The 12,671-nt window shown below is 45.4% G+C and overlaps 1 protein-coding gene across 8 annotated transcripts in view; it reads left to right on the plus strand.

Annotated features, from left to right (window-relative positions):
• Positions 1-364: 364 nt before the first annotated feature.
• Positions 365-12,671, plus strand: part of SYBU (syntabulin) — a 79,600-nt gene continuing 67,293 nt past the window's right edge. For 2 of the 8 annotated variants that reach the window (XM_061123589.1, XM_061123592.1), the window contains exons 1-2: positions 365-493; positions 2,264-2,465. In XM_061123589.1, the coding sequence (XP_060979572.1) occupies positions 470-493; positions 2,264-2,465 (226 nt within the window). In that variant the 5' untranslated portion in view covers positions 365-469. Of the gene's footprint in view, positions 494-1,141; positions 1,627-2,177; positions 2,466-12,671 lie in introns of those variants that run through there. The other 6 variants (XM_061123587.1, XM_061123591.1, XM_061123590.1 and 3 more) reach the window with 5 other exon arrangements.

The raw sequence follows: 12,671 nt of genomic DNA on the forward strand, positions 1-12,671 counted from the left end.
CTGGGCTCTCCTCTCGCACGAGCACCCCTTTCGAACCTTATACCAGGTGCCCAAAGTGGGGTGTTGGGCTTCTCCGGGCTGAAGATGCTCGGAGCCTCTGTCCGCGACCCCTCTTAGGGTCGGGCTCGGCCGAGCGGGAGAGGCACGCGGACCTGGGAGGAGAGCCCGCGGCCAAGTCGGGCGGGCGGGGCGCGCCGAGGAGTCTCCTCGGGGGCCGGCAGGTGAGGGAGGTCGCGGGAGAGGGCGGCGCGACGGCAGCCGCGGTGGCACCACGTGTCCGGCCGGGGCGGGGCGGCCGGGCGCGCCCTCCGAGCCCAGCGCGAGCGGCGGCGGCGGCGCGTCGGCCCCGCTGCAGCGGCCGCCCGCGGCGCGCTCCGGCTCAGCGTCGTCCCCTCGACCCCGGTGCCCGCAGGTGCCAGCTCCTGGACGGCGGCAGCGGCGGCGCGAGGAGCCGGCGGGCGGCAGCGCGATGGGACCCCTTCGGGAGACCAAGGTAAGGAGGGCGCGTCCGGAGGGCTCGATGGCTGTGTCAGCGAGCGCCGGAGGGAGAGGAGAGGTGGGCACTGCGGGGAGGGACGCGGATCAGGCGAGCGCTGGAGGGGTGGGGTGACCTTTAGGATTGCGGTGGACGGGGACGAGGAGGTGGCGTGCGCGATACGAAGGCAGGGACTGTCGCCCAGGTGATGAGATCCGAGATCCGAGACCCGGGGGATGGGGAGGTAGTACTGTGTTTGGAGGCTTGACACTGAGGATTAAAAAGATGGACTCCGAAGGGTTAATCCCATCCCCTGAAATTGGAGATTTGGGATCTAGCTCTCAATCGTCGTCCTCCGTGTGTGATGTGACTAAAAAGGATTTGATGTATTGGTGAGTGAGAAATAAGGGCTCCAGCATCGGTTCAGGGTCCGCCTGGTGCCCAGCGGAGCGGCTGGCGTCTGATACCCGCCGGGTGACAGCAGAGATTCCAGGCTGGGTGCGGCTTTCGCCCCTGGATAGGGCGGGTGCCTGAGCGACCGCGGGAGTTACCCGCGGCTGGGACTTCCCCTTCAATTCCTGCACTGTGAGGGCCTCCCAGAGGTGTTTGCTTTGGCAGCGACCCTACCTGGTAAGCCGCGTGGAAATGAGCAGGAGGTCACGTTTCCACACAGTATTCGTTACCTAATCCAAAGCCCTTTTTCAGTTGCAGAGGTTGGAGGGAACGGTGGGTTTTTTCCTGCAGAGAGCTCGCCCTGGGAGTCCATTTTCATAAGGAAGGGTGGGGGTGACCCCGACCGACCAGCTCTTGACTGCAGGCCCCCGTTCTGCATCTAGGTGACGTACAGCAGTCTTGGCTGAGCATCTCTGCCTCTTTTGGCTTCAGTTTCCTCATCTGTAAATAGGGACGCAAATTAGTGTGCTCTCTGTGGCCTCCGTTGTTGGAAAGATTAAACAAAATGATGCCTGGGAAAGCACTTTGAAAATGGGAAAATATTGCTGAAATACTGCTTTGGGGGCATTTTCGAAGCCCTCTGCACTTGATGCTGTGTTTTGAAGGAGAGAGAGAGGGAGAAAAAATGTCTTCATCTGAGTGTCCTGTAAGGAAAACAAAAGCTAAACATGATGAGAAAGGCGGAGCCATCTTACCCGGTATTGAATTTTTGTTTGCTTTTCTGTTGGCAACAAGCCTTGTGTACCAGGATATTAATGAATAATTAACATCCTGGCCAGAAGAAGGGGGGCATTTGAAAGATAAGGCTGCATGATCTATCTAGGGAAAACTGTTTCAGGTATAGGGGTCTGCTTTGTTAGGAGACAGGAAAACAGAAGTCAGATTGTCACAGCTAATTCAGGGAAAGCAAAATGGAAGTCTGGAGGAAATCAAGTAATAGTCGGAGTGTGCTGTGAGTTATAAAGAGCCTTTGAGAGAGCTGAAAGCTTGAATGTGCTAGGAAAAAGCCAGAGTGGCAAGGTGAGTTAGGCATGAGAGAAAGGAATAGCTTTCCTGCTAGCAGCTGAAAGTGTGTGTGTGTATGTGTGTGTGTGTGTGTGTGTGTGTGTGTACACATATCCATGCTGCAGTGTGTGATCTTCAATAAATTAGAAGCCTTAGCTCAGTAGAAGAGTTTTGGAGCTCATTTGAGCTACTGAAACAAGGACTGCTCTGTGAAGGTTTAATATTCAGAAATGTGGCTCCGCAGACGCTGAGCCCAGAAGGAGCAGACTGGAGTTCAGAGGGGGCAACAAGTGTCCTTTTGTTTTCTCTCTGATGTCCGACTTGGAGAAGGAGCTGGGAGCACAGCATCATGAGAAGGAGATCGCCCGAAGCCGGATTCCCCGCCTGATTCTTCGGCCCCATCTGCCTCAGCGGCAGCACAAGGTGTCCCCAGCTTCTGAGTCTCCCTTCTCGGAGGAAGAGAGCAGAGAGTTCAACCCCAGCAGCTCTGGGCGCTCAGCGAGGACCGTGAGCAGCAACAGCTTCTGCTCAGGTACGATACCCACGGGAACGACGGCCGGAAGTGAGTGCACTGCGGCTGCGTTGTGAGGGGACCTGGAGCGGGCCCCTTAGAGTCTCAGAGCAGATGTCTGTTATTAGGATTAATAGTATGAGGTTGCATCTTTTTGACTCTTTTGACCTACGGATACAGCAGTTTCAAATGGTTCAACAGGTTCAAATGGTTCAAATTCGATGGAATTTCATCCCTGTTTTTATGTTATTCTAGTTGATAATTTTCTTTGTGAAATCTTAACTTCTTTTCTCTATGACTGTTTGTAAAATGTATTTCTTGATTAAATCTGGAAAACGTAGCTTACATTTTGTGCAAGCAATCTTTGTAAGCCTGGGTACTTCTGTTTCTGAAATTCCCAAAGATAAAGCAAGTCCTAATGAATGAGGTCAAGATCAAGGTGGTTTATATCCCAGTACTGGCTTGACCTTGTATTTTAGAGGGAAAGAACACAGGCTTTGAACTTACAGACCTGGCCTTTCTACGAACCCTTACAAGGTATTGGACTTTGGGCAAGTTGCTTAACCTCCTTAAGCCTCAGTTGTTACATCCATAAAATGGGATGATAATACCTACCTTGTAGAGTAGCTGAGAGGTTGAAAGAGACTATGTACTTAAATGTATTCCTAGCGCAGGGCCTGCCCTGCAGAGGTGCTTGAGAAATGATGATTCTTAATACCAGAACACATGTCAGTTTTGATACATGTTTAAGGAAGTTTCCTTAGAGCTGTGAGCATATTTGGTAAAGGCACAGATCCCTTCCTAGCTCCTAGAGCTGCTGCCATTTATCGATCGACAGAGTCTGTTATACAAACTGAAGCACATGACCTAGAAGGACTTATATTCTTTGAAAAGCATTAGGAATTTGGGTAAAATTTAAAGGAGTGACTGTCTTATGATTCATGAAGAATGTTTCACAAAGGGTAACTCTTAGAATTTATTTAGGGAAAATGTAATCTGAAGATTAACACGTGCATGAAAAGGGACAGTTGAATCAAGGTGCTATGATTAGTGCCTTAATGAAGCAGGATACAATATTCCATTGTAGTTAGTACCAGTGATTACATTTTCAGGGATTTTAGAAGTGTAGCTTTAGATTTATTATATACTTTCACTAAATAATTCCACCCAGTACATAAGTTGTATATTAGAAATACTGTGCTGCCTATTTTTAAATCCTTTTCTCCATAATGCTTCAGATTCTCTGTTTGATTTTGAAAATATTATATCAAAACATTATATTTTAAAACTGATTATTGCTGAATCCAGTGTAAAATGGAGACCCACTGATGGTTTGCTTGACCTTCTCCCAGGAAGAAAACAAAAGGAAAACTACTGGAGCTGTAAAGATTCCTGGAACTCAAAGTGGTGTTTGCAGAATGTAATGCTGTTTACTTTCACTCCCTTTTCAAGCTCAGGAATCACTCTTGCTGGATATTGATGAACCCAGGGGACTATCATTTCATACTGACACAGCTTTGTTTGCATAACTCAATTCCACATTTATTCCTGAAATTCTCTCCACATCATCACCTTCTCTCTGACTGACTTTAGCGTGAGCAGTGTTACCAGCAAAAAAGAAAAAGTTGATCAAAACAAAAGAAAGAGCCTCTTCAAAAATATATTTGGCAAACAGATAAAATTGTTAATTTCAGCCATGAATCATTCTTTCCAAGACCCATTTCCTGGATCAACCCTTCTTCCCAGGAGCCCTGTCTCCCACTAAGGCCATAATGCTGTACATGAAAATCGAAAGTAAATATTGATCCTTCTGCCATTAACTAGCTGAGAATTGAGTGGCACAACCGTCTAATGACTGGTGTCTATAAACCTACCTTTTGATCTTCAGTCTTGCATCTTGCCTCCAGATAAGACTCTCTCTGTTCTGAGGTCTCATCTTCCTGCTTGGCAGTTCTCCAAGGTTTGGGTTGGTGCCTTGTCATTCTTTACTTTCCTCTCCTAAGAGCCCTGGTAAAACCCCATGATGGCTTTTGAGTGCTGTGCTGACTAAAATTGACAGGAGCAAGGTCTTTGGGGGGGGGGGTGTTAATGATGCTTTCAGAGGTCAGTTAGTGCATGAGAAATAAATGGGTTTAGTGCTATGGGGAGTATTAAAGCTGCAGGCAGTGGAGTTGAGAATGTAAAACACATCCAACCAGCAGGGGGAAATAGCTGGTTTTAATCCAGCCACTTTAACCCTGAAGCTGCAGAATATGTTGGTTATCATGGCAGTTAAGTCAGAGACTGAAGTACATGCAAATTGTAAAAATACCATCCCTTGCTACAATGAAACTCAAATAATATAGAGATATCTGTTACTGCCACAACTTCCTAACTTTACTGTGATCATTCTGCATTAGTCTGTTTTCTTTATTATAAATCATCACCTTTCACTAACGTGAAAGAGGGCAAGCAGTTAGAGGGATTCTTGCAATCTGGTAGTGAAATGAGAGAGAACGTTGTTGCTTGAACACAATGCAATTTAATTTGAAAATTACAGTTTTAAAACTGCAAACTAGATTCTTTCTCTAAATCTGTATCAAAGGTTGTGTAAATTATGAAGAGCATCATATATCCTAAGATACTCAGTTTTTAAAAAAATAGTTCATTGAGTTTATATAAAGTTAAATTTACTTATTATAAAGGATTATCCTTTATTTTGAGAGTCTGGCTTTCCTATCATTTGTATTATAACAAAAAGTCCTGACAGTGGTTGGAGTTATACTTCAGCAAAATAAATGACAACTCCATGTTGAAATGTCCTCCACCTCCACCCTCACATTTTTCCTTTAATTTTGCTGATCTATGAAATTAAAAGCCTGGCACTATTTTCAGAGTGACCTGTCCATTTTTTACCTACTTTCTTCCTTCCCTCTCTCCACTGCCTTCTCCCTTTTCTTCCCATGGGAGCCTTGACAGGAACATTTAATGATTTGATATTCTGTATGCTAATTTGTCTGTTGTCTCTATCTCATTTCAGAGGGAAGAAGTTGTATGTGACCTTTCGCAATTCATTTGGGGTGTGTCCCCAAAGAGCTCTTCTCTTAATAGCTTCTTATTAGCAGAATTTCTCTGAAGAGATGCATATGCTTTGTGCGTTTCATCAACATGTGTGTTTCTGCACTTGGACATCATCCTCCTGTTAAACAAGTTTATTCTTTTATTCTATTCAGTCTATTACAGTTTGTATTTGAACTTCATGGGGTCACAAAGAGTCGGATACAACTGAGCGACTGAACTGAACTGAACTGTGACCTCAGGTGGGCGCAGTTAAGCTTATATTGTGTTGGAGGCCAGGCCCTCTTTTGTGTGTATGGCAGAGAAAAAACTGCATTCTTAAAAAATGTTGACTAATGCTTTTGTAAAAAAATACCTAAGGAAGTACTGTTTAAGAAGTTAGTAGGAAAAAAAAACACCCTGCTTTCATGTCCTCTCTTTTATTTTTTGTCAGTTTTTTTAACCAATGTTCTCTCATAAAATCACCCTGTCTTCCTTCCGTCTCCCTCCCCTCCCCGTGTTTCTTGTTTTAACATGCCCGTGAGAAGTGACAAAACCTATATCTGTGATTTGTGGTCTGGGTGTGGCCCACTGAATCTAGGCCTCTGTCCGTTTTTCTCTCCCCACCCCCCACCTTTTTTGTTGTTGTTAGTGTGTTGCGTTTGTGTGTTTATCATTGTGGCCACAACTCCGGCCACTATTAGGAGCTCTAATGACCTGGGTGTCACTTACAGCAGTCACCTGACGTGATCAGCAGCATGCCACGCAGTTCTGTTTGCTTAGTTGAGGCAATAATTACCCCGTGGAACTGGGAGGCAGATGGATTGCTGGGCTTTAGGCTAGTTCTCCTTGGGGTGCCTTGTAAACATGGCAGGTGGGGGAAATGATGCATACAGTACACTGATGGTTTTATGGGAGACCAGTGATTGCTCTGAGTTATTTCCATGTTTCTAATGTGCACACACATACACAGTCAAGTGTATGGCCTAACCCATTAAAAAGCGTGTACCAGATCAATCAGCTGAATGGACAGCATCTTTGAAACTGATTCTTTGCAGTCTAATCCTGAGTAAGGTGTTTGCAGAAATAACTTTGGTAGTTATAGTGGCTGAGAAGAACTCCGTCTTTGGGCGCAGTGACCTAGAGGTAATCATTGTGGCTGTTTGTGGGAAGAACAATTACAGCAAATTACAACCTGACTAGTGCCCTGCCGAGGCATGATAATGCCTCCAAAAATCTGCTTGGCCTTGCCAAACAGAAATATTTCTGCTATGCTTTTGTCCAGTTGAGGAAACTTGGCATCTGGATAGAGTAAGCCTTTGAATATAATGATCAGAATTGAGATGAACTGATTAAACTGAAGTGAGCTGCAGTACTGAATTACACTATAATTGAATGACTGCCAACCTGCTGTGAAGAAAAACAAAAACTAAAACCCTAAGAATTTAGTATCATTTTAATGAGAATGGGACCTCGGCTCTGTTGCATGATACATGTTTCTGATGCTTAGCTGCCTCAGCATCATGAGTAAGTATCTAATGAAATAGGTTGCAAATGAAGGGCACATAGACAGTGCTTCTTTGAGGATGCAGTAACTGCAGTTAGGGGGACAGGAGCAAAATTTTTTGTCATTTCATAAAAAAAAATTACTTGATGTGAACAGTAAAAGGTGGGAGTTGGACCATGCCTGAGAGCAAATCGTGGTACTTCCTGTGAACATCTTTTATGCTGTAGAATTCTCATGTCTGTGACGTTGTTTATCACTTCAAAGTGTGGTGTTTGTCTACTGTCAGATCACCAGGAAAGCTGGTTTAAAATGCAGATGCCTTGGCACTACCCTAGCTTGTTATTCCAGGATGGAAGGACCCAGGAATCTGTATTTTATAGACTTTCTGGATGACTTTTACCTTATGAAGTCTGAGTCTCTCTATTTTGTGGTCTGTGTGTGTTTAGGGATTTTGTATGAGGGATGTGAGGGGTATGCCCCAGTGGCATCCCAAGATGAACAAGGATCAAAAAAGCAGAAATGGTGGCCAGCCAAGCTGTTTAAACCCATGGCATGGGACAAGGAAAATGCTTCCACAGTTCCTGGAAATTACAACTTCTCAGTCTGTATTTACAATTCCCATGCCGTTAGTCTTAGCGATAGTATTATTTATGTCTACAAAGTGGCTTAGCTTGTGTTCAGTTGGTAGAGAAGTTAAAGGGAGGAGAAAGCAGTTCCTCCCTCTATTTTCCTGGATAACCCTCCTTCTGGATATACTATCTGTGGCCAGACTTAATTCTTTTGCATTCACTTATTTTGGCATTAGGATGATTTGAGGTACATTGGAAGCAGTTGTACTGGGTACATCATGAATGTGCCCTAAACACCCAGTAGGTTCACTGAGAGAGATGGAAAAAAAAAAGAGAGAACCTGAGGCCTGGGAGTAGCAAGACATTCAGCTTTTTGCAAACTTCCATAAAAACGTATTAATCTAATAGGCATTTATTCCGTGCCTGCTAAGGATCAGGCTACGGGTACAGAGATGAATAAAACACAGGGATTGGAAAAATCAAGTATTTTACTGCCTTCACCCTAATAAAATATCAATAAATGGGATGACATGTTTGGAGGCATTTCCCACACAGCTGCCTTTATCTCAGTGATTTTGTATCTGGTCATTTTTACCCACATCCACTTGACACACACACACTTCTTCCTTGTAATTTGAGTTTGTTGTTCTGTTTATTATCTGCACTGGCCTCTCACATTTCATAAGCTCAACGATTCAAAGAAGTAGCATTTGTTAGTGTGGTGTAGTAGATAAACATGAGCCTTGGCATCAGCAGACCTGAGTTAAAAGCATGAAATAAGATTAGAAAGGTGAGCAGGGCCAGAGCAGGAAAGGCTTTATTCACCTAGTGAAAAGCTTGATCCCTGAGGTCCAAGGTCCATACAGGAAGTGGACCAGTAACGTAAAGAGTGAGGCCACCTGGATAGATGACAATAGGTTTGGACTCTAGAACTGGACAGTGTGTGCCCCTTCTAACAAAAGTCAGAGTTTTAAAATTCAGCGCTTTTTTTCCCCCCCAGTGTATGGGTCAAATAACATACATAAGTAGCTGGATTTGGCTCTTGGACTGCCATTTTGCAATTCCTTAAAATCCTCCAGAGCCACTGAAGGGCTTTCCCCAGGGAAGGGTTTTCTGGTTTATGACTAGATTTATAATTTAGAAAAATCTTTCTGATTACATGTGGGAGATTGGATAGGAGGAGACAGGGAATGATGGTGAGAGCCTGCCTGGTGTGAGGGCCATTGTGGTGACAGTCTAAGTGAAAAATGATAAAATAATAAGTGTGAGGACTGAAGCCAGAATGTATATGTCTTAGTCACCAGTTTCAAGTGGAATGGGTCTAAATTTCCACTGGATGAACCCAAATGAAGTAGCAGGACTGGGGAGGAGGATGAGTCAGGTGAATGGACTCAGATTAGGCTTTGCTGCACTTGAGATAAAGGTCTGGAGCTGTGAAGAGAAGTCAGAGATGTTCATAGCTGAAGTCAGTCAAGGGATTTAACACAACTTTCCCTGCCATCTTAAAGTAAAGCATCATGTGAAACCTTTTGTGAACAGATATGGCATAAAGCGAAGAAGCAGTCACCTTAGGACATGTCCTGCTAATGGAAATTGTTAGTCACTCAGTCGTGTCCAACTCTTTGTGACCCCTTGGAGTGTAGCCCTCCAGGCTCCTCTGTCCACGGAATTCTCCAGGCAAAAATACTGGGGTGGTTTGCCATGCCCTCATCCAGGGGATATAATCGGTTTATTACATGAAAGAAACATTCCTGTCCAGAAGAGTTCAGTGTCTCTAATTATCAGAAAGAGTCATCAGTGTAAGAGAACAGACCCCCAGTGCTGTGACAGCTAGAGGAGAGCTCTCTTGCTGAGAAAATCAGAAAATATCCCACTCCAGAGTTGGTACTTGGAAGCCAGGAGAAAAAATAGCCATCCAGTTTATGTTTTATTTGTGTGTGTATATGTAAGTGTGCGAAGTGTGTGTGAGGTGCGTGTGTGTAGTAACTGGTATGTGTATGTGTATATATCTGTACAGACAAGACTGCTGGGTGCGCCTGTACTGTTAGCTGGCTTTGCTTTCACCCGCACGAGGTAACTGCACCAAACCTCCGCTGCCCTCGGGCTTGGACTGTGGCATCTCCTGCTTTGGAGACAGTCGGGCCCCACGTCTCCTGGAGCAGAGACCCTCCCAGCTGCTCCGCGCACTGCTGGGTGGTCAAGGTGCCCGCCCTCTGCTCATCGCCCGGGTTATACTGCTCCCGCTCCAGGAGGCCAGTCATGCCGGCTGACTGCTGTCTCTTTTTCGAGAACCCGAACCAAACTTCCCAGTGCTCATCATGGGAGGTCGCCCAGCTCTACCCGCAGCTGATAGAAACCCATCCTTCAGCTTTTCCCTGCTCAGCCTGAATCTTCCCAGCACGCCTTCTCTTCCCAGCTGGCCCTGCTTCATTCTCTTCTCTTTAGCGTGGGGGTCCCTGAAGATAGGATTCCTCTTAGATGTTGACCCAGCCCTCAGAATTCTTGAGACCCTGTGGACCTTAACCTGCCCTTCTAGTTATCCTGAGGTGTGTTTGAGGGTTATCTTTTCTTTAATGCAAATGATTATGTGTTTTCAATTCAAAACTGAGATCCATGTGCAAACACATGTGTCAGAGTAGATGTAATCACACTTATATTGCTTTTTGCCAAAGTGAGATCCTGCTTTAGTGACCCGTGATCCTTTCTAAGGAAGTATTTATCAAACACCTATTGTGGGCAAGGTGCTATCCTGGGAGCTGAACAAGAGTGATGAGCAGGACTCCTGCCCTCCCGGAGTGTGTATTCTAGGCGGTACCTGTGTCTGTCACTGCTTGTCAGTCCATAGAGGTGCCCCCGTTCACTGTACTGACAGCTCGTGTTCCACCGGACGGAGGGCTTCATTTATTCAGCCCTTTTTCTGTGGATGGACATTTCATCTCTGAGGCTAACTTTTCAAAATTCAGAGTTTCATTTACTGAATGTCACTGAAACTAACTTTATTCCTGAGCATCTCTTTCTTTTCTGTGTTTGTATCTTTTGTTAAAACAAATACCCTGATTCATATATATTCTCTAAAACAAAATCTTTTTTTTTCCCAAATAGATCAAGATGTAGGAATTAGACTGTGTAATAAGCATTGTTTTTTCCTTAACATGCTTCAACATTTCTCCACTGTAATGCCTTACTGCATCTTGACTGACACTGTCTTCAAATGCTCAATGTGGGAAAAAACAGAAAGGATGGGGAAAAGATTTACCTTGCTACAGGAGTGTCTGCCTCTGTCCATGGAAGTTTTCCAGGCAAGAAATACTAGAGTGGGCTGCCGTTTCCTTCTGCAGGGGATCTTCCCAACCCCGGGATTGAACCCGCATCCCTTAAATCTCCTGCATTGGCAGGAAGGCTGTTTACCACTTGTGCCACCTGGAAAGGGGTTTGCTACAAGAGAACTCACTGTAATTCCGGTGTCCTAAGAGTGGTTTCCCTAGTGGCTCAGACGATAAAGTGTCTTCCTGCAATGTGGGAGACCTGGGTTCGATCCTTCGGTCAGAAGGATCCCCTGGAGTGGGAAATGGCAACCCTCTCCAGTATACTTGCCTGGAAAATCCCATGGACAGAGGAACCTGGTAGGTTACAGTCCATGGAGTCCCAAAGAGTTGGACACGACTGAGCGACTTCACTTTCTTTCTTAAGAGTGGTTTGGGGTTTCCTTGTTATAAGGTTTTCAAAAGATCGCTTCTCTGTCTGACTCTGTGCATCTCTTCTTTCCTTACTACCTGCCAGCTCCCTTCCCACCCTGCCTTTCCCTCTCTTCTATCTTCTCCCAACAAAGAAGCTTTAAAAAAAACAGTCTTTATAAATGCATAGTTTAGAAGCTGCAAATAAACTCATATTACTAAGGAGAGGGAAGATCAGAAGCATTAATAACATCCCCATTTTGGAAAGATCATAACCCTGTGAAAGAAAGAGCAGGAGAAATAAAAGCTTGAGAGACAGAAGAATTCCCCCACCCACCTCCCGGGGCTCACCTGTCTCCTGGCAGTGACTGAGCCACCCTGGTTCCCAATTTCAGCATCGGCTGCTCCCTCACCAAAACTCCTAGATAAACGTGTCATTATGCTACGCTGACTGTTTGGACCAACTTGTTTTCCCTTCTAAACTCCCCCTGTGGTTGCTCCTACAAACGAGACAATTTGGCGCTTGGTGGAAAACCAAGTAGAAGCCTTTGTTTCAGAGAAAGCACACGTCCCATGAAGAGACCAACTTGCCTCACCTTGCTTCACTACACATCCTCTTTTGCTGCCCAGGGCTGCACCAGAATGACTTTTATGGGAGCACTCAAGGCTCCAAAATAGCTCAGAAATCCCAGGAATGTTTATATGGGAAATGATTATTTCGTCTCCAAGAAACCAGGGAAACTTTGATTAAATAATTTCTCCGTTCTCTGCTTGGTTTTTATAGACGTAGGTTACGTGTCTTAGCGGAGGTGTCTCACTCCAATTGCTCTAACAAGTTCCTCTCCATCAGCATATACATATGCTTGTGCTCACACATCCTTCAGAGTAAATAAGCGCCCTTTGACCCCCTTATCGCCTTGCAGCTGCCGTCCTACTTCCCTGTTCCTCTTCACGAGCAAAACTTCATCAACATCCTATCTCCGTAATCTGTCCTTGTCAAGCCTGGGAGTGACCACGTTAGCAGATCTGACATTCTCTTGTCCACCTTCATTTTCCTTGATTTTCCAGCATGACTCAATACAGATGAACAAGCCTCTTTCTTAGGAAAGATTTTCCTTCTTGGCTCCTTTGGTTCCCCTCTTTGAGTGCCCCTGTTGGCTCTGTCCTGCCCCTTCCCGCCTCACAGTGTCCCCGTGCCTCAGTTCTCAGGCCTCTTTCTCTCTTCCTGCCCTCCCCAAGGGTTCGGCTCTTTAAATCCCTCATTTGTAGGATGGTGATGCTCTCCAGTCCAACCTCTCCTTTGAGACTTGTGTGCGCACAAAGTCACTTCAGTCATGTCTGACTCTGTGCGACCCCATGGACTGCAGCCTGCCAGGCTCTTTATCCATGGGATTCTCCAGGCAAGAATACTGGAGTGGGTTGCCACACCCTCCTCCAGGGG

This window comes from Dama dama, chromosome 21 (genome assembly GCF_033118175.1).
Source record: "Dama dama isolate Ldn47 chromosome 21, ASM3311817v1, whole genome shotgun sequence".
NCBI classification, from domain to species: domain Eukaryota; kingdom Metazoa; phylum Chordata; class Mammalia; order Artiodactyla; family Cervidae; genus Dama; species Dama dama.